Source organism: Balaenoptera musculus, chromosome 9 (genome assembly GCF_009873245.2).
Source record: "Balaenoptera musculus isolate JJ_BM4_2016_0621 chromosome 9, mBalMus1.pri.v3, whole genome shotgun sequence".
In the NCBI taxonomy this organism is placed as follows: Eukaryota; Metazoa; Chordata; class Mammalia; order Artiodactyla; family Balaenopteridae; genus Balaenoptera; species Balaenoptera musculus.
The window spans coordinates 68,812,689-68,834,944 of record NC_045793.1 but is presented as its reverse complement, the minus strand read 5'-3'; the positions used below and the strand labels follow the sequence as shown (position 1 = coordinate 68,834,944).

At 33.7% G+C, this 22,256-nt stretch overlaps 1 protein-coding gene across 6 annotated transcripts in view; it reads left to right on the top strand.

The window, feature by feature from the left end:
• DGKB (diacylglycerol kinase beta) overlaps positions 1 to 22,256 on the top strand; it is a 706,264-nt gene that overhangs the window by 275,158 nt on the left and 408,850 nt on the right. For all 6 annotated transcript variants that reach the window (XM_036862745.1, XM_036862743.1, XM_036862746.1 and 3 more), the window contains 2 exons: positions 1,167 to 1,240; positions 4,609 to 4,683. In XM_036862745.1, coding sequence (XP_036718640.1) covers positions 1,167 to 1,240; positions 4,609 to 4,683 — 149 coding nt within the window. The remainder of the gene's footprint in view (positions 1 to 1,166; positions 1,241 to 4,608; positions 4,684 to 22,256) is intronic.

Genomic DNA, 22,256 nt, shown 5'->3' with positions numbered 1-22,256 from the left:
CTGAATAGGAATACTCTTATTTAAAACAGCTTACCTCTTAACATTGAATTCAAGTAAAATACAAGTGTTCTCCTTTGCCACTCTATCAAAAACAATTTCTGCCCCCGACCGATGAAGTGCTAGCATCTTACCTGCTTTATTTCTGGTGATACTTTTCACTACTAAATGTATATTTATTTGTTTTTTTCTCTTTTTAAAAAATATTTATTTATTTGGCTGCGTCGGGTTTTAGTTGCAGCACGTGGGATCTTCGCTGCAGCATGTGGGGTCTTTCCCTGCAGCACGGGCTTCTCTCTAGTTGTGGCACGTGGGCTTCCCTGTGGCATGTGGGATCATAGTTCCCTGACCAGGGATTGAACCCGTGTCCCATGCATTGGAAGGTGGATTTTTAACCACTGGACTACTAGGGAAGTCCCTATTTGTTTGTTTCTTGTCTGTTTCTCCACCAGAATATAAGCTCCACTAGGACAGGCAGTTTTTTTTGGTTAAATCAAGAATGTATAGTGATGAAAGCAGGGCATGGCATATAGGGACACAATCAAATTAATGGATTCCTGTTTAGCAAATAGACTGGATTAACTGGCATCTCTTCTCAAGCAGGAAAAGAAAGCATGGAGGAAACATTGTATAGCTGGGGACTCTGACCGACAGTGGCCTCAAACCATCTTATTTAGATTCTAGTTCACAAGTGGTTGGGAAGATGGATTCCAAATGTGCTATAAAGCTCTAAAGTAGGGATTGTCTATAAGAGTAGGGCTCACTTATACTTTGATCCCTTTCTTTTCTAATCTTTTTTACCACCATAATCTGCTCTCTTCTGGATGGTTTACTCACGATCCCACGAATTGTACCTATTGTTTTCATCTCATAGCTAATTGAGAGGTTATTCCCTTTTCATAGCTGCCTTCCCCTCTGCCCTATTCCTAGCTAGAAAATCACCTCTCTTAGTGGAGTGGGTATTTATTTTGATATATATGGAGTCAAAGCACAGGATTTAATTATGTTGCTAATTAGATCTGTTATCTATCCTCTATCTCTCCACGTTACAGAACAAAAGAACCATATTCTTGAATTTGCTAATTGGCATTTCATGACTTAGAAATAACAGGGGGTTCTTTTTATATCTAATATAAATAATTTGTCCACATATTCAACTTTTCTTCTAGATCACTCCTGTTCCTGGTACTCATCCACTTTTAGTTTTTGTGAACCCCAAAAGTGGTGGGAAGCAAGGAGAACGGTATGTTTTTAAAAATCACATTTATTTACTATGTTATATATCTGTAAAAAGATAAACTAAATTTATAGTATAAAAACATCTAAAAATATTATCCCTCATGGTTCACTAATTTTAATGTGAAATAAGTGGTGCTATCATCTCTATATAACAATGTATATTGGTATGCTCTCTCCTTGTTTTTACAGTTGAAATTTTAATATAATAATGGCCTTTTGTAAATATTTTTATTATCATATCTCAGGTGTCTGAATTCTCTCTACCCTGCCTATCACCCCTAGCCATTAACAAAGAGCTTTGCATACAACACGGCTCCATAAATACTGTTGAATGAAAATTGGTTCTCTAAATGGTCAACAAGGTGACTTCAGGTAAATGATTGCCCAGTAGTTAGAAACAGAATTTATATCCAGCTTCTAGACAAAATATATTATAATGATTTTCTGCATGTTCATTTGGAGAACATGATGCCATATATCCTGGAGAAGCACAGTATATTTAATCAGAATAATAATGAGCTGCATTATCAGGTATCTCAGTATTCATGTGGACAACAAAAAATTTTCCTTTTTGTAAAATTAACGATTAAATCATAATATTTAATAAAAATCTGAAAGTCACCACATTGAAGAGTAAATCTTATGTCCTTCTAAGAAGGAGTGTCAGAAACAGGAATGCAGTTGTACCTGTCTTAATAATTTCTAGAACTCTTTACTAATTCCAGCCAAAAAATGAGCAATCAGATAAAAGCACTCACACAGACGCTATGATAATAAAATAGAAATTTACATTGTGGTTTCACCAAATAATGAAATTGAAATGTTTCCATGAATAAAGGAATTTTGAAAAGTAATTTCCTTTTCTACCATTTAACTTTCCAGCTTCATTTCAATTAAATGAAGAATGGTCATTTTCCATTCAACGAAATATTATTTCTGCTTAAAAAGTTTTCCCTTTTATCACCGTATAGTTATACTTTTAACTCTGCTAAACAAGACAAGTTATTTTAAATAACTAGTGACTTAATAATATAAACTATTTACAATGCTTTATTAAAGAGAATAGTTGCCTCACTTTTAGGTATATAAAATAATAATTAAATAATGATGCTAAAATTATTTTCTCCTTTCCTACTCACAGTTTGTTAGTTGTATATATTATGGATATCTTGAAAAAGAAGTAAACTCTTCACAAAGCATTAGATGAGACTTAAATTCATGTTGGAAATTAGAAACAAATGAAGTATCAAGTGAAAAAAAATATATTTCAAATGGAAACATTCCTCTCAAATTAAGATAAAGTTAATCATGTAGAATGACCCTTAATTGAATATCTGCCTCCCTCTTCTCCCAGTACATAAAAATAATTTTCTTTAAATTAAAAAATATATATCTACAGATAGATACACTGAAGTCATCAGTAAATTAAATTTAATGGGGGGGAGGGAGGATATTTGAGTGCTCCTATATGCACACCCACTTATGCTTTGTCCTTTATACACTAACAGGGGCCATTCAAAGTCAAAAGAATTGTAAATATGTTTAAAGGAGATCTATTATTAATGCAGTCATAAATTCTCCTGAATGCATAAGAAGCATCTTTCACAAATAATGGAATTCTTTTTTTTTTTTTAAAGGAATTCCTTTATTTTTATTATTTATTTATTTTTGGCTGTGTTGGGTCTTCGTTTCTGCGCAAGGGCTTTCTCTAGTTGTGGCAGGCGGGGGCCACTCTTCATCGCGGTGCGCGGGCCTCTCACTATCACGGCCTCTCCGATTGCGGAGCACAGGCTCCAGACGCGCAGGCTCAGTAGCTGTGGCTCACGGGCCTAGTTGCTCCGTGGCATGTGGGATCTTCCCAGACCAGGGCTCGAACCCGTGTCCCCTGCATTGGCAGGCAGATTCTCAACCACTGCGCCACCAGGGAAGCCCAATAATGGAATTCTATTCAGGGTTTTCCTTTCAAAATATGTAGGTTTTCTTCTTTGATGTATTAGATAAGCAGAAAAAGGTAACAGAATTGTATATTCACACATAGTTTCCCATACCAGTCAACAGGTGTGAAAATGTTCACACATCATTCAGACAGCAACACTTGAGGGAATCCAGTCTCTACAAGGAACTGAGGATGAGACAGAAGACACAGTCATACAAGGAGGCAGACACGTAAACAGATTTACTACAGTAACCCCAAGGCAAAAGCTAAGCTAGGAATGTTTAAAATAAAAGTGCTATGGAAGTTCAGAGGAAGAAATGATTGTCTGAAGACTCAGAAGTCTAGCTTTTGAGTTGGTTCTGATATAAGTAGATGTTTGCCAGGTGAAGGAAGAAAAAAGACAGATGTGTGGAAGGGGGTGTGGTGTTTTGGTAGGGAACCAGGAGATATTCAACGAGGTTGAAGTTTAAGAGGAAGGAGGAGAAAGATGAGACATAAACTATTTTAAATACAATAAAATATTTTATAAGTAACTTGCCACTGGCAGGAACTTTTCATCATGGAAACAACGTGACTGTACTTAAATAGAAGTACAGAAGAAGGCTGAATAGGCAAGACTTTTACAGAGCTGGTGAGAGAACTTGTAAGGCAGTGAGAATAACCAGGTGTGATGGACATTACTCAGTTAGAGGGTACAGGACTGTCCTTGATTTCAGGTGCTGGGGAAAAGGAAGTACTGAGAATGACTCTAAGATCATTCTTGAGACGGTAGGTGATATCATTATTCAAGATCTAGAATGTGAGGGTATTGCACAAGAAAGTGGAAGGATATAAGTAGATATTTGGAGAGTTTCAGTACACATAATATGAATATGTTCAGATATATAGTAATATTTTCACATGTATATATAAAAACTAATTTTAAAAACTAAATATATTCCTTCATTTTTAATATTTTGTCTCAGAATTCTGATATGGGATGTGTGTGTACTTAGAAACATTTCTGTTGCATTTGTTATGCAAAGATCGAGTTCTTTCAGAAAAAAATGAAATGTTTAATATGTGCCTGTAGAAATAGTTTAGCAATTTTGTGATCTAGCTCATCAAGATGATTGTTTATGTGAAATAATTAAGCAGCTGAAGTCACAGTCTTTACTTTCATGCATACAGTGTCCAATCCATTTTATATATGGGATAAATAACTTTCATCTCTGTTAGATTGGCCCAATAATCTGTAAATTTCCCAAGGATCTATTAAGAGAAGATATTTAACTAATTGTATACTGATATTTTAAAATATTTATTTGAAATCTTATTAGCTAAATAATATTCAAAAGCAGGATAGAGAGTGTTCTAAATGCATGTGCATATTTAGAATAAAAATTTGGAGATATCACTAAATTTTATTTTTTCCTTCCATATTTTCATCTTTATAGAATTTACAGAAAATTCCAATATCTACTAAATCCTCGTCAGGTTTACAGTCTTGCTGGACATGGACCAATGCCAGGGTAAGCCTATATATATTATTACCATTAATTCATTTAATACTGATTAATTAAATAAGCAGCCAGACAAACCTAGAAGTAATGTTATTCAAATACAGCAGCCAGATTAGTATACAAAACAACATTGAATATCAACTACATAAGAGAAACTAATGCAGGTGCTGTTTTTCAAAATGGCCTGTTTCAGTAAGATTTTCCTCCTTTCTAAATATTGTGAAGTAATTCTCATACTGCTAGTAGTAATGTTAATAAGAATAATCACACCACAAACATACACATATATTAGCTGGGTCCTTAAATTACTGAACCATCTATGTGTTAGAAGAACTGCTCTCCTTCCGTTTGTTAAATATAGGACATGGATCTACTACAGAATAAAAAAAATTTTTTTTTAATTTTTAATTCTTCTGGTTAACAAAGAATGGAAATCATAATGATTTTTTCATTTACTACTTACAAACTCTAATACATATCACTCTTTTATAAGATACTTTATTAATAGACAAGATGTAGTGAAATACAATTATTTTTCAACAGATACCATATACTTTTGATATCACAAGTATGCACTGAAATAATTCATTGTTAACTTGGCCTAGTTAACTAATTAATGTCATTTTCTTCCACTGATCTGATTTCTCTCTATCAACATGATAGTAAACATTAGACCAGATGAAGTAGAGAAAAGCTCTAAAAATAAACTTCTTGAAAAAAAAAATCAGTATGATTGAAATAAGTCTTCTAGGTTATTCTCAGAAATGAGAAACCAAATGTTAAAATTGTCTTTTAAATGCTCAGCATAAAATTTATGCCATCGTATCTCATGTTAGATAAATGTAAATAATATGCAATTAATTAGCACAGGCTCCCACAATTATACTCATCTTTTCCTTCCATTGCCTGCTACCTGTTGTGCAGGGCCAGTTCCCAAATGCTGAGCCGTGATGTGTGGAACCTCCTTGCTGTAGAAGGCAGGCTCACCACAGGAATTTAGTTCAGAGCACTGCCTTTGTCAAACTCCAGACTCCACCAGGTAGAGGATCATGATCAGATTATTGGCTAGGTGAGCCACATGCTGGAAGTTCCAGTCTAGATAAAGACAAGAAAAAGTAAAGTCTTGATATTCACACAGAAGCTCAGTCAAGATGCCTCTTTTTCTTGTTCTTTAATATTCTCTGAACTTCAAAGAAGTAGCTCTTAATCTGCAGGATTAAGGAATTTTGCATTAAGAAGTTTAGCTACTCCAAGACCTCTGTAGCTCCACCAGACCAAGTAAATCCAGGATTTGCTTGTATTTTATAGTTAAACTAAATACCTAATGACTCTGCTCATTTTAAACCTTATCATTTAACCACCCTGTGTCGTCATGGTCTTTTCCGTGAAATGAAGGAATAGTACCTGCCTCATAGGCTAGTTATAAAATTAAGTTGGGTGTTACCCATGAAGCATATAAAAATGTGCTTACCACATAATGTGTCCTCGATGACTGTTATTTGTTATCAATATCATTTATTAATTAATAATCAATAACATAATCACTTTGTGGCTCTATGTAAATTTACTGCAATAACCTTGATTTTAGCCTTGTTTTCTCATTTCATTTCATTTTTTTTCCTACTCCACTTTAAATATGTATTACATGTTTCCTTTTACTCTTTAACTGTTAGCCATCCTATTATCTTCTCTAGTTTAATATACTGAAAAATAAAAGTAATAAGTGTACTTGTACAGTTCCACGCTACAGTGAATATTATTTAGAAATTAAGTTAAGGGCCCCACTTTAAGCACTACCACCTCTCAAGGATATTATTGTGAATTGTTTGTGCGTATCCTCCAAGAACTTCTATAAATATAAAAACTACTGTATGTATAGAATGTATTCATATATATACAATGTTTTCATATATAGATACACACATATATGTGTTGCATAGATAAATAGATTTTTTAATATAACTTAGACTGTAGTTTTTTTATTACTCTGCAACTTGCTTCCTTTTACTCAAAAGCATATGGTGGATATTGTTTGAGTTCAGTAGATATTGATCAGTTTAAATGTTTTTAAGAGCTGCACAGTATTCCATAGTTTTGTTAACTATTCTGTTATTGGGAAATATTTATATTGCCTGCACTTTTAAATAATTGGCATAATTTAAGTTAATGTCTATCAATTTATCTGTTTTTAGAAGCATATTCAAATATTTTCAATTTTATTTCTCAGGTTCTGCCAAATTACTATACAAAAAGTTTGTATCAAATTATAATCCCAGCAGCAATATATAATGTTTTATTTCCCATGCCCTCCTTTAAATTGGCTATCGTCAGTAATTTTTATTATTGTTAAATGTACTAGGTGAAAATATATCATTTTTATTTACATGGCTAATCAATTATAAAGTTGAATATGGCATTAGTTAGATTGACTTTTCTATAAACAACAGAAATATAATCTGCCTTATGATCCCAAATAGAGTTTACTGGAAAATTATGAAGTAGCTCATATAATTAATGGAAAAATGAAGAACTATGTTTCAGAAAGGATAGGAATCAGGACAATTTGAGGAAATTATGACTAAAAAGACAGAGTCCGTAGGAGTTACTGCTAAGAGAAATTGATTCCAATTGCTTCTGGTATTCTTGCTTCTATATTCAAAATTTATATCCCCAGGAGAAGCATATTTATTAGCCTCTCTTGTTTCCCATGCCACAGCATTGGCTACTTTGGGACTGAGCATCTTGACTAACAGTCCTGTCAAGACTATTATCTAAATTGTTTGTCTCCTCAAAGCCAAATGAGGGTGCTATATAACCTGAGGATGAAAGATGAATTCTTGGTGGGAATAAACAATAGGTGTTCACCACGGTCCAACCATTGAGTTATCCAATAGCTCTTCTTTTCCGAACATAAAAGTTGAAAAAAAAATACCAATCAACATATTGCTACTGCTAAATATGTAGCCAAAAATACACATCCTCCTAAAATGTAGACAACTCCAAGTCTCATATTGTTTCTATATCCAGCTTCAAGTCCTGGTTCTCTAAAACATCTCTGGAGATGACTATTTTCTCCTTTCCCTTCATCCATTTGGTCTCAGTATACAGAAATGTAATGAGAAAATTACATATTTAACTATAAATATGAATTTCATTAAATGATATTCTTAATAATACAAAGAATAAAACATATGTAAAGTCTATAGTCCTGGTTTTACTACTGATTGAAAACTGTAGCTGAAATATAAAACATTTGTCAGCTTCTTGGAAATGTTTCCCCAGCGTAGTGACTCAAATATTTTTACCTGATAGGTCTGAGATTTTGGTAGTACTGCTTGTATAGGGCTGAATTTGTTTCTCGTGTGCCTTGAATGACAGGCATGGTAGTACCTGACAGTATTAGTCCTGTTTATCAAATATTTCCAGGTCTTCTGCCAGGCACTTGATCTTGATTTCAGTCCTTTCACCTTAGAGTAGCTATATGGCTTTCTCTTACAATAAACTGTGAGCAGAAAGTAAATTTTCCACTCTTTCTTTTCCTCTACCACAGTGACCAGCAGTATTCAGTATTGGCCTGTTGGTTAGCTTGGATGCCAGAGTGAAAACTGCACGAGAGAGCCCCTACCCCCAGCCCGCTTACCCCACATCCCTGTAGAATGGATGATAAAGAAGCCTCTGTAAGGTTATGCCACGAAGATTTTGGGTTGTTTGTGACTGTATGTAACCTAGCCCTTACAACTAAACCAGTGATCGGAGTAGAGGTCCTAGTAGTACTCCCTTTTCCCATTATATAGCAGCAAACCTAATTTCTCCTTGGGAATCAGAGTCAGTTATACCAGTCAACATCCTATCTGTCTTTTTGCCTGTTAGTCTAGTGGTATGAGGAGCCTCAAAATGTCCAAGTGTTAGCTTCAATTCAATGAAAATTTTACTGTCTCATATGCTAGCATTCCTCTTTGGTGTTAATACATCTCAACTATAAGAGTTCAAAACCAAGGGAATGTGAAGCAAAATATTTGAAAGTGAATGTATTAGTCAGTGTTCTTTTAGTAAAACAGACCAATAGTATATATGTATAGAGAGAAATTTATTATAAGGAATTGGCTCACATGCTAATTGAGGCTGACAAATCCAAATCTGTAATTTGATGTTCCAGTTTGAGTCCAAAGGCTGGCAAGCTGCTGTAGAACTAGGAAGAATCAGCATCCCAGTTCAAAGGTGATCAGGCTGGAGAATTCTCTCTTTCTTTGGTTAGGGTCTGCCTTTTGTTCTATCAGGCCTTCAGCTGATTAGATGGGGGTCACCCATTAGCGAGGGCAGTCTGCTTTATGAAGTCTACTGATTTAAATGTTAAATCTCATCTAAAAATACCCTCGCAGAAACACTCAAAATAATGCTTGATCAACTTTCTGGGCATCCGTGGCCCAGCCCATTTGACACATAAATTTAAGATTCACAGTGAGTATTAAGTGTAATTGTAAGTTTCATCACCAAGCTTTACATTTGGGTTCCAGAACCATGTTTTCTGAATTGGGTAAAGCAGCATCATATAGTTCAGAGCACATGATACAGCTGTTTGATCATACACCATTTAAGTGCTCCCACTATTCAGTGACTGAGTCTCTATTAGGTTATTTCAGTGTTCTATGGATGACTGTTTCTCCCTGATAAAACATATAAGAAGGCCTTTATGTCACAGGGGCATCAGCCCACTGTCTTTCTTCCTTCTCTGTGAACGGTATTCCTTGAAAGGAGACAGCAATATGTGAGACACTATGATAGTGGTTAAGGCATTCAGTAAGTCATTTGCTATGACCATTGACACAGGCATAATGGGAAAGAAAAGTAAATCCAATTGCTAGAACAAATGTCTAGTTAGTGAGGACAAATGGCTGCAGTTGCATTATGGAAAGGGTCCAGGGATTTTAGGCTACCCTTAAGTAGCTGGCTTAGGTTCCCTTGAGGTATAGCAACATATTGGAATTCACTAATTGGTTCATTTGATGACAGTTGAGTACTCCAGAGTCAGTACCTACTCTTCTTGTTGAAGATAAATTCATGTTGTTTATCCCTTCCAAAGCTTCCAACCCTACCAACATGAACATGAGTGTTTTGAACACTCACTGGGAGTGACTAAGAAAACATGCTAACTGGCATTTCTTTGGAGCAATTATACTCCCAATTATGGGTCCATTCTGAGAAATTCACTTATATAAATTTTGCTTCCATCACTAATTCTCCATTCTTATCCTTTCCGAGTCCTTAATAGTGTGAGAAATATTTGTTAGTCAGTACTATTGAATTGGTATGTTTCCTAAACTCTAAACATCTCTCTGTCCAGAAAAGGTAAACAGGACATTTTATTGTTTGAGATACTGCCCAGAGGTCAAATGGCATTCTTTTCTGTCCTCAAATTATTCCCAGTTTATTTGTACTGCCATAGCAGCCTACCACCAGCTACTTCTGATATATCATGGAGAGGCACTGGTAAATCCGTTTTTTTATCCTTAAACAGTGAAAATGGAGAACTCCCTATGAGGGCATAGGTATGGGTGGAAGGAGGGGTTGGGAGTATAGCCAGATTCAGAATATCTGAGTGGTGGACCTAGGCACTTCAATTTCTTAAAAGCTCCCCAGCTGATTATGTGGAGACAGCATGGAGAACCACTGATTTAGTAGATTAATTACTATGTAATAGGTATTATAGGCCATATTGATATGCTACAATTAGGGTAACTTCCCCATTAAATTTATAATAATTACTTTAAATTCTTAGACAAGCATTAGTTTTTTGCACCAGCAACCTATCATGATCTTTGTGTTTCACGTTTTTCAAATTTAGAAAAGAAGTGTCTCATAGGCCTAGGTTTGGCCATGTGCCTACCGCATTGTTTGGGTCAATGCAGTTGGTTTCCTTGTTTGATAGACATACCAAAACTGTATTCAGCAGCATGTTTGCCCACAGTCAAATAAGGCAAAACCAACAGATGCTCCAAACAAGCATTTTGTCTTATATATACTAAACTTTTGATTTCTTATGTAAAGCGTATGCTCTTTTTTTTTTTTAACATCTTTATTGGAGTATAATTGCTTTACAATGGTGTGTTAGTTTCCTCTTTATAACAGAGCGAATCAGCTATACATATACATATATCCCCATATCTCTTCCCTCTTGCATCTCCCACTCACCCTCCCTATCCCACCCCTCTAGGTGGTCACAAAGCACCCAGCTAATCTCCCTGTGCTATGCGGCTGCTTCCCACTAGCTATCGGTTTTACACGTATGCTCTTTTATTTGCCTATTTTCCTTTTGATTTATCTTTTTTGTGTTCATTTTTAAATCTTATTGTATAAATATTATCATCATTTTATATATGTTGCAAGTGTTTTCTTCTCATTTTTTCTGTGTGCTTTCAGTTTGTATATTTTGTTCTTTTTCTTGTCCATATAAATATATAAAATTTTCATTGCTAATTCTACACTGAATGATTTCTCAACTTTATATTTTAGAAAAACCTTTCCTCAAGCCAAAATTACTGAAATATTTTTATATCTTTTATTAATTTTTCATTTTGTTTTCAATTTCTAACCTTTAATCTTTAAAGGTTACATTTTTCTTAGAGGTGCGTTGACAGACTAGGATGAGGTAGGCATGGAACATTTTTTTCCTTCAGGTTGAAATCTAGCTGTCCCAACGAAAGCTGTTCATTTGTTCACTGTTTCACCACTGATTTGACATACTTCATATATGTTGAAATAATGTATATGTTAGACTGTTGCTGCCCTTTCCTTTGCTTCATGGATCTATTTGTTGATTCTCACTGGAGACTGTTTTATATACTGTAACTCCCTAATTATTCTTTCAAAATTTAATGACATTTACTCTCTTCAATGTGTTGTTATTGTCTTGAGTTTTTAAAGTATGAGTTTGAATGGAATTGTATTGAATTTCTACTTTCATCTCGATAACTATGAGAATGCCCTGTTTTATATCTGATGCCAGTGCCCAGGCTGCATGCCCAGTGGTAGACGTGCACTTCTGTTAGAGAACCGTTCCTCAGTTATTAGCCAGGAGGCAAACGCCCCAGGTAGCTCTTCTGAAATGGGACCCTGGCCAGGCTATGCTGTAATCCTTCACTTAATCCCATAGCTGGCCTCACGTGTCGTAACTCTTCCCATCCCTGTTTCTAGCTGTGCCATCCCTGATCCTGGGTCAGCCATGGGGGCAGAGGGTGCCTTTTGCAGCAGTTCCCTTTCAATGTATTGCTTTCTGAGTTGTTCTATTCTGTAAGGTCTCTTTACTACTCTAATTTGTGATTTAATTTCATTTCTATTCCTCGTTTATTACTTTTCCAATGCTACTATAGATACACTTTTTAAAAAATAAATATTTTATCTGCCACCCTGAGCCTGCAGTTATTCATTCTTTTAATTTCCTTTTTTTCCCCATTGTTCCTCTTTACCATACCAAATTTTTAGATCTTTTCATATGCCTCTCTTCTCTCATCCTATCTTTATTTATTTCTTCTTTTCTAACATTTTGTTTAGAGACTTTTGTTGATGTATCGAAACTCTGCTAATCCCTAGTGTAAATTATCTAGTAAATACCAAAACTCTCTGGTCACTTCCCTTTTTATCTTTGTTTTCAAGATAGAAATAGATGTTTATTTGTTTGTCTTTATTGTATCTCTTTACATAAATTCTCTCACTCTGATAATGACTATTTAAAGATATCTGAAACTAGAGTCTGTATCATGTAAGTTGTTTCTTCCTGATGAAGCATATTATGATATAATTGAATGAATGATTTTGAGGTATAAATTAGTTGCAAAAATGAAATATAAAACATATATCACTCACTGGTCTTCACAGAATGAGATTTTTTTTCCTTCACAACATTAAAATAAATATGCACATCTCTAGCTGTTATACCAACTGCATATGCTAATGTGACTTATGAAAAGTTAATATCAAGTTTTTTGTATACTCGTGATGTTGGTTGTTCCCTTCTATCAGCTTCATGAAAGTACAGATGGCTTTTTCTCATATCATCCCTAAAATATTTAAGTAAAAAATAACAAGTATTTATTGAATTGAAAAAATATATAAAATAAATATTTTAAAATTATTTTCCAGATTGTTCAGCATAGTGAACAATCACAACAATGAATTGTTTGTGAAATAGGTGCTTTAAAAAAAATCTTTGGTTTCATCTACCTGAACTAAATGTAAAACATATATAATTTAAAAAATAAAATTTAACAGTCAACATACAGATTCACATATTCCAAGTATCACACATATTTCCATAGTAAAGCCTTGGAATACATTCTCCTGTTAAAATAAATTTGTAATTTAGAAAACACATAACACATTCCACAGATTTCATTACTTTCTTAATTTAAAATATCATTTTATATAACAAAATTTCTACCATATTTTACTTAAATAAGAACCCTCTTGAATCAGAACTATGACATATTACATATGTCTCTTGTTATGAAATCTTGTTGTGTCAGAGAGCTGAACAAAATCCTCAAAATGCTAAGAAAATGTTCATCAAAATTCAATCCAGCTCTACTGCAAATTTCCAGGAAAAAAAAATCGTTGCTTTGCTAATGTAAAAACAAAGCACTCAATTGACCCTTTCAATCCTAATGATTAATCATAAAATATGATGCAGATGATTTTGCAATCCCCCCCAATTAAATATGTGAGCATAATTTTGTCTCTGCCTTGATCAACGGAGTGACTGAGTTTGAGAAACGATATATGCGTCTGTATTAAAGATCAACATGTTAAATACAAGTAACAAAATGTAACATGTTCCTACAGTTAATAGTCCTATAACTTCTAGCCTCGCGAAAGAATTTTGGGCATTACAAGTCTATAGTCACTTTCCACAAACATCAACAAATCGATTATTACTTTAAAGATGTTGAAAAATCTGAACTTTTGTTACTCATTTCACAGAGAAAAGAACAGCTCAATAACAAACTATAGATCCATGTGTTATTGTTTAGAGGTGATTGTTTATCCAAATTCCTTGAACACTCTAGAAAAATAACATTTTCTCCTAAGTTGGCTATTGGAAATAACCAACGCATTTGTGTATATCCTTCTACCTGTTTCTTATTTTATTCTACAAAAGTCAAGTTTCTAATAAGTATCATAAACTATTTTATTTGGCTATCCTCAGTTTGCTATTATTATCTAAGCCTGTCCAGCAAGCTCCCTGGCACAACTTTACCATCAGCTCCAGGGATTCAACTAACAGCATCTTACTAATGAGTGAAAATAAGAAAACTCATAGCAGATGATTATCTCAGAATCCTTTATTAATGATAATGTAGTAACCTACTCCTATAATTTAACTAGAAATAATAACAGTGGACTATTGAATGTAGTCCACACTCAAACAGAATAATGATTCAACAACTAAGTAAAAAGTGAAATGGTAGTTTAACAATGACAACAGCAGTAAATATATATAATAGTATTAGTAATATAAATTGGTTCAGCATATATTAATTCAGTGGCTACCAGGTGCCAGGAAAAAGTCTTAGCACTGCCAATCCACTATGAACAAAAGAAACATCACTTTCTGCTCTCATGGTCTTAGTGGAGGAAGGCACACATTAAACTAATAAAATATACACATGTCAGCAGGGAAGGTAAACAGAGTGTACATTGGTAGTGAGTGTTCTGTGATGGTTATTTTAAATAGGTTGAGCAGGGAAAGACTCACTGAGTATAGACATGAAGGAGATGAGGAAGCAAGCAGGCCATTTGGTCATCACATAGAATAACATTTAAAGCAGAGGGAGGAACAAGACTAAAAGCATCATGATGGGAGAATATTTGACACAATTGGGGAGCATTAGCAAGAAGGCCAGCGTGGCTGGAGCAGAGTGGATAGAGATAGCATATTAGAATAGTACTGGCGGGCCAAATCACATAGCGTCTTACAACTACTGTGACCATAATAATTAAGTTTACCCAGGACTCTTCTGGTTTATTCCTGGTGTCCCAGCATCCAACTCAATTTAGTATTAGCATAAGAATTTTGTATTTTTAGTTTAACTATTATTATTAATGGGTACATTATAATAAACTTGAGGGGTTTGAGAGCTAATTTGCACCTCCCGCTTCTGCTGTTATCCTCTAGTCAGATGTAAGACACACACATGTCCAGTGAGCACAGTTCTCACTTTAACCTATAATCATTTCATCTAAAAAAGCAAAACAACTTTCTCTTCCCAATCCTTCCCACATACAAGCAACAACTTCTTCTGAAATACAGTATACAGAGAATTCAAAGACAAAAATAAATGTTCACTGAAAGACCTTGTTGGCCAACTGGTATACTTGTTATGCCAGTCCATTATGCTGTGGCCTGTGCCTCTCCTCTCCTTGTGAGATGCAAATGGGAACAAATACAGCAATCAGCATTGTCAGTGGAGATGTGGGAAATCACGGGTTAGATGTACATGAAATGTATGTGAGGAAGAGAAGATGAGAAGTCCTGCCAAGAATGTTTAATGAAGTTTGAATACTCTTCCTTGGTGTCTTACAAATTAAACATGTAGTTTATAAATATTGTGTTATATTATGCATTTTTATTTTGCAATAAAACTTTTCAGCAAATATATCTCAAAACTGAAAATGCCTATTAAATGAAAAATTAAGTTCTGAATTTCTATGAATTTTTGTTTTAAAAAGTGTTGATGATGAATACGTAACTTCTATGAAATATTTATCAATCTTTACCATCAGCGATGGGAACTCTAGTGATATCACTGACCATGTGGAAACCAGAAACACAAAAATGCTAAAGAAGCATCAGTATCTGCCTCAAATTAATAGTGAATTCTCTGCTTGAAGGCAGTCATTTAAACTGCAGAAAATCCCTTTGTATAACACTCTTTTAAGCATGATTTTTCATTTAGATCAAATGTGACTTTTAAATTAATGTACATTTTCAATTTCAAGTTTTCTTATGTGTGTTGTAAGTGAAGTAATAGCTGTTAAGATTTTGGTCCACTAGCAAAAGAAGAACTTTAAAAAGATCAAGTAATGCCATTTTTACATTAGAGTGATCAGAATGTTTTAAATAGAAAATTCATTTATTGCAATAATTATTTGAGTGCATGCAACTTGTGGACCCCCAGTCAAGTTTTTGGAAGTTCACTTGGATGATGGTAAAGCATTGGACATTATTGATCATGTTATCACAGACTCAGTTAAAAAGTTCAGCGCTTAAGATTCAATTATTTGTTCCTATGGTGATAATTGGAATACAGAGTTTGGTGGAGCACATCATCATGACCAAAATATGTGTTTTACTAAAGTAAGAAACATACAGATAAAAATACATGCTTTGCATTGGTTTTAGTATGCACATAAATCATAATTGCTTTCAAAGACACTTTAATAGTCTATGAATTACAATGAAGGCCTTAATTGTCAAGTTGTATGCATGTGCACATGCACACACACACATTCACAAATTATTCAGTCTTTCTCTTATTGATCCTACAGGTGCTAAGGGACCTTTTGGGGGAAAAAAAAGTAAGACTCAAGTCTTAGGTCACTGAAGTAATGAAGTCTTTAACATTTCTATGGATAATACTATACCAGCTAGACTTTTTCAAATTATGCCCTGCTCTTCCATTTAAAACTCTAAAACTCAAGAAGCTGAAAGTTTAAGGCAATTTGATATAGAGGCAATCAGTTTACAGAAATCTACAATTTGATCTCATCTTTTTATCTCTTCATAAATATGTTATTCAAAATTGTTCATATGAAAAGCCAATAAATGGAAAATTTTTAAGTATATCAAGCTAATTATTATGTTTTTATTCTAGATCATATGATGTCATATCTGTGAGCTATCTTAAATTTTCAGTTTGCTGTGATTTCTTATTTTAAATAACTATTTATGTATATATTCATATGTTACATTTATATATTTATATATAATTTATCTAAACCTAAATTTATATACATTTTTTGCATATTTTTTCCTAAAGAAGGTTTCAGATTTTTCTAAACATCACATTCCACAAAATCAATATTCATCCCTGATCCTAATTTATCAGTCAGAGGCCATGGCAAGTAAATTATCTTAACTTATTTTCCTTACTCCTACCCTTACGAACACATTGATATTCATACCCATCCTGACTTCCTTCCCTCTCACTGGATGAGGCGTCTCTCCTCCTAAATAAGGTGTATTCAACTTCTGTTCTGGGTCCCTGTTCCTCTTGGTTCTTTGATACTTAATTTATTATTCCCACCCTCTTATTATTACATCTTGAGCTGTTCCTATTCTACTGGCTTTTTAGCTCAAGTATATAATCCCTTTTTAACATATGACTACTCTGTATTAAAATGACTTGGATTAGTTTATGAAAACATGTACGATGATGAAAGTGTTATAATAATCACAAATTACAACAGGAATGGATAAAGGATAGAGGTTCAAGACCAAAAGGAAAATAGAAAAACAATTCCCAGGTCATTGCGGAGTTGCAAAAACATGAGCAACATGTGAAATTGAGGATACTCTCATTTTTAATTTGAAAAATCTCTATGGAAATGTATAGCTACTTACCTTCTCAACTCTTTTGTCTCTTCACAACTACATTCTTAATAAAATGGGCTATTCTTTCACTTTTCCATCTCCTCTTCAGTGCAGTTGGGGTTTTGACTTTACTCTCCACTGACATTGCTATTGTCACTGATAAATTGCTAAGTGTTAAGTCACGTAGTTTTAGCTGTTTTCACCTACCTTAAAAGTCTCATCTCCCTTGGATATTAGAAAATCAATGTCTCCTATCTCTAAGGTGCTGCTTATTATATATCTGGATACATTCTCCTTAGTCATTTCTTTTAATATCATTTTTTCTTAGAATTTCACACTCAACTTCATTCATTTCATGTATATATGCTTTCTTAATTTTATAATAATAATAGTGATTTGTTGGTTGTATGCTAGGGAATATGCAAAACACTATCACTTTATGAGTTAAGCATTTTCTCCATTTGCCGATAAGCAAACTCATGATCAGGGAGCTTAAGATTTGCTCAAGGTTTTAGTCTCATAAAAGAGCAAATCCATGTCTGTTGTACTGCAACATGATCGTTTTTTTTTTTAATTTAAGTTATTGAAGAACAGTTGATTTACAATGTTGTGTTAGTTTCTGGTGTACAGCAAAGTGATTCAGATATATATATATATATATATATGGTTTGCATTTGCTAATCCCAAACTCCCAATCAATCCCTCTCCCTCCCCCTTGGCAACCACAAGTCTGTTCTCTATGTCTGTGAGTCTGTTTCTGTTTCATAGGTAAGTTCATTTGTGTTATAATTTAGATTCCACATATAAGTGATATCATATGGTATTCGTCTTTCTCTTTCTGACTTACCTCATTTAGTATGAGAATCTGTAGGCGCATCCATGTTGCTGCAAATGACATTATCTCATTCTTTTTTATGGTGGAGTGTATTCCATTGTATATATGTACCACATCTTCTTTATGCATTCCTCCGTCGATGCACCTTTAGGTTGTTTCCATGTCTTGGCTATTGTAAATAGTGCTGCTATAAACATAGGGGTGCATGTATCTTTTCAAATTATAGTTTTGTCCAGATATATGCCCAGGAGTGGGATTGCTGAATCATATGGCAATTCTATTTTTAGTTTTTTGAGGTACTTGCATACTGTTTTCCACAGTGACTGTACCACTTTACATTCCCACCAACAGTGTAGGAGGGTTCCCTTTTCTCCACTCTCTCTCCAGCATTTTTGTTTTATATTGGAGTGTAGTTTTTTTACAATGTTGTGTTAGTTTCAAATGTACAACAAAGTGCTTCAGTTATATATATACATATATCTATTCTTTTTCAGATTCTTGTCCCATATAGTTTATTACAGAGTATTGAGTAGAGTTCCCTGTGCTATACAGTAGGTCCTTGTTGATTATCTATTTTATATATAGTAGTGTGTATATATTAATCTCAACCTCCTAATTTATCCATCCCCCCACATCTTTCCCCTTTGGTAACCATAAGTTTGTTTTCTAAGTCTGTGAGTCTGTTTCTGTTTTGTAAATAAGTTTATTCATATCATTTATTTTAGATTCCACATATAAGTAATACCATATGATATTTGTCTTTCTCTGTCTGACTTACTTCACTTAGTATGATAATCTCTAGGTCCATCCATGTTGCTGCAAATGTCATTATTTCATTCTTTTTTATGGCTGAGTAATATTCTATTGTATATATGTACCATATCTTCTTTATCTATTCCTCTGTCAATGGACATTTAGGTTGCTTTCATGTCTTGGCTATTGTAAATATTGTGCAGTGAACATTGGGATGCAGGTATCTTTCCAAATTATGGTTTTCTCTGGATATATGCCCAGGAGTGGGATTGCTGGATCATATAGTAGCCCTGTTTTTAGTTGTTTAAGGAACCTTATGGTTTCCTTTGCTGCAACACAACTCTATGTTTCTTCTTCTTATTCTCTTTTCATGATTTTGATCATCAAGTGTACACGGATTGCTTCCGACCATCTTCTTCCATCTCAGATTTCTCTGTCCATGTAGGTTTATTTGACTACTTAGTCTACATTTCCATGTTAACGTCCCATAGGTATCTCAAATTTCACATTCTAATACTAAACTCATTTTCTCACCCTTTTCTAAACCTGTTCACTATCTTTATTCACTAACTTGATGAATGGAAAGTCCATTCACTTTCCCATCCCCTCTGACAATGCATTTATTCTCCTCTAGTTATTCTGCATTAACTGCATTAACTGTTTTCAAAACATCCCATAGCAATGTGAATCAGATGTTTCCTTGTCTGCCTTCTCAATTAAGATACTTGATGGCAAGGAGTCTTATCTTGCTTTGAGTCTCTGGACTCTAACGCAGTTCCTGATACACAGTTGTAGTTAATAAATGCATATTAAGTAAGTGAATTGATGCAGGTGCTATACCATTCATAAAATTACTTTTCTAGGTATATGGATTTTCCATGAAATGTATCTCTCTTTCTTAGGCATAGCTATTTTTTTTGTATTTGATTCTAGTCAAAGTAATTTTTTTTTAATAGATGTGTAGATGTATTTCCTAATTCAAAATAACTTCTTACTTCACATTCTAAAGTTAACTTGGTGGAATGATCTGATGCATATAAAATAAAACTCACTAAGTATTCCTTTGTTTATATTCACTCAAAAATGACTTGAAAGCATTTGATACTCATTTTAACACATTATTTTTCCAATAATTACGTGCACCAGTCAAAAAAGGAACAAATATTTGGATTACTTTACAGAGCTTATTTACTGACTTCTTTCTATTTTGTATTACACTAGGGAGAATATTGAAGTTATTTAATGACATAACATCATAGGTTTCCCAAGAGTAAATATTCACTCATTTTCTGTCTCTCATCTTTTGTCATTTTTCTCTGCCTCTCTCCCTTTTTCTTCTAAAATACACATACGTGTACGAGATGTTTTTGAGATTTCCAGAGATAACGAAATTAATGTTTCAATTATTAATGGCTCATTGGGATATATATTTTCTCAAATACTCTGAAAGTTTTTCTGAATATGATGAGAACAGCATTAAATTTTATTGGGTTCATAATGATGAGTCCAAATAACATTTTGTTTATAACCATTCCACTTGTTTACATTAAGTGCCCCCCCAAAACAGTATAAATTCATCTTTCATACAATATCCTCAAAAGACTAGCCAAATTTGTTGAAACAGGTGAACTTCCTTATTTACCTAAACTTTGTAATTTATTGGTAAAATAGATACAAGATGGCAGGACATAGTTATAATTACTTTTACTTTAAGCTGAAATGATGGGGAAGGTACATTACAGTTTATGAGTTGTCACTTTGAAGCTGACATTATCAAAATCCACAGAAAAAGATGGCATATACCCCCCCCCCCTTTTTAAATATATAGCATAGAGAAACTTTGAGGGACATAATTGCTTCATGCATAGATTTTGTCAGATTGGCTGCAGCAGCAGTAATAATATCAATGACACCAAGGTATGTATAGATACAGTTTGGGTATTAGAAAATGAGTTGGAAGGTATTAAGAATTGATTTTCTAGACCAAAAAAAAAAAAGTTTATAAAACAATAGCAACATCACAGACCAGAAAATTCTGCCTGATTTTAGTGAGACAGTTGTGAAGCCATCTAATCCTATAACTGTAAGAATAATATATAACTGTGTACATACAGGTATGACTATGAATTGAGCTGAATAATAAGAGATAAGTATGCTGTATCTGGCTCAAAATATTTAAATCAAAATGCAGACCTTTCTTAAGGCAAGCTCTTTAAGTAAACTATTTTTTCTAAACAAAGAGGAGGAAGAAGAAGAGGAAGAGAGTTGATGACATATGATAAAATCATTTTTGATCCTTCAACCTTGTGTTTCTTTAATACTAATGAATGAATATGTACAATTAAATGAGCATTCACTCTGGAGTATTATGCTAACAGTATTTATCAATCACACATTGGTTTCCTTTAAGTATCAAAGAATATAACTTTATAACATATAATGTACAATATGTACACTCTTTAGTAGCCATATATTTATTATATTTATATGCTCAATCTGGTACATCAAAATTAGATATAAATGACAGGTATCACTTATTTTCCTTGAATAATAAAATGTGCTATTGGAATAAAAAAAAATTCCTACACATTGTCATTTAAGAAATGTCGTTATAAGACACTTTCCAAGATAATGGAATCAGTACTGCAGTTTTTCTTCTGTCTTAACGAGTTGCTCTAGTGTGCTTGTTAGATACTATTGTCAGGCACTAATTTTTCTGTATCAGTTTTATCCTAAAACTTATTTAAAATGGAGAGTAGACTTCTGAATCTTAGATGAAATATTTTGATTTGCTTTTAGTGGTATTAAGCATTATAATCTTACCACCCACTCTTTTTTAGTGTGTGCTATAGTGGTGGCTGTTGAGCATATGTGATAAGAAGGCATTGGACACAGAGCTACTAAACACACATTAACATAGGTTCTTTTTTCAAATTTAGCTATCATGGATAAATTAAAAAACTCTCTAGGAGAACCAGTGCTATAATTACGAACACTGAAGACTCAAGAATCATTATCTGGTTTAAAAATCGTTTTAATTTTTTAAAATTTCCATAAAATGGCAAAAATAAATTCAGGAGCCATGAATGATTATTTCATTACAAAATGTTCATACCTACTAGTTCTTCAAGTGAAATGTTGAAATTGTTAGGTGAAACGTATAGTATACAGTACTAAAGTTTCCGCAAAGGGGAGTCTTTTCAGACACTCCACATGCCTTCATCTTCCCCATCGTTAGGATGACTTATGAAGTGGGAGCCTCACATCTGCTGGTCTTTGCAGCTTAATGAATGAAAAGTCAATGGTCACATAAAGCCCTGCATTTTGACTCTTTCCACGTCTCTTGCATTTGTTTGTTCTCAATCAGAGCTGTTTTCCTCTGAACTTACTGTCCCCAGTGCCATAAAT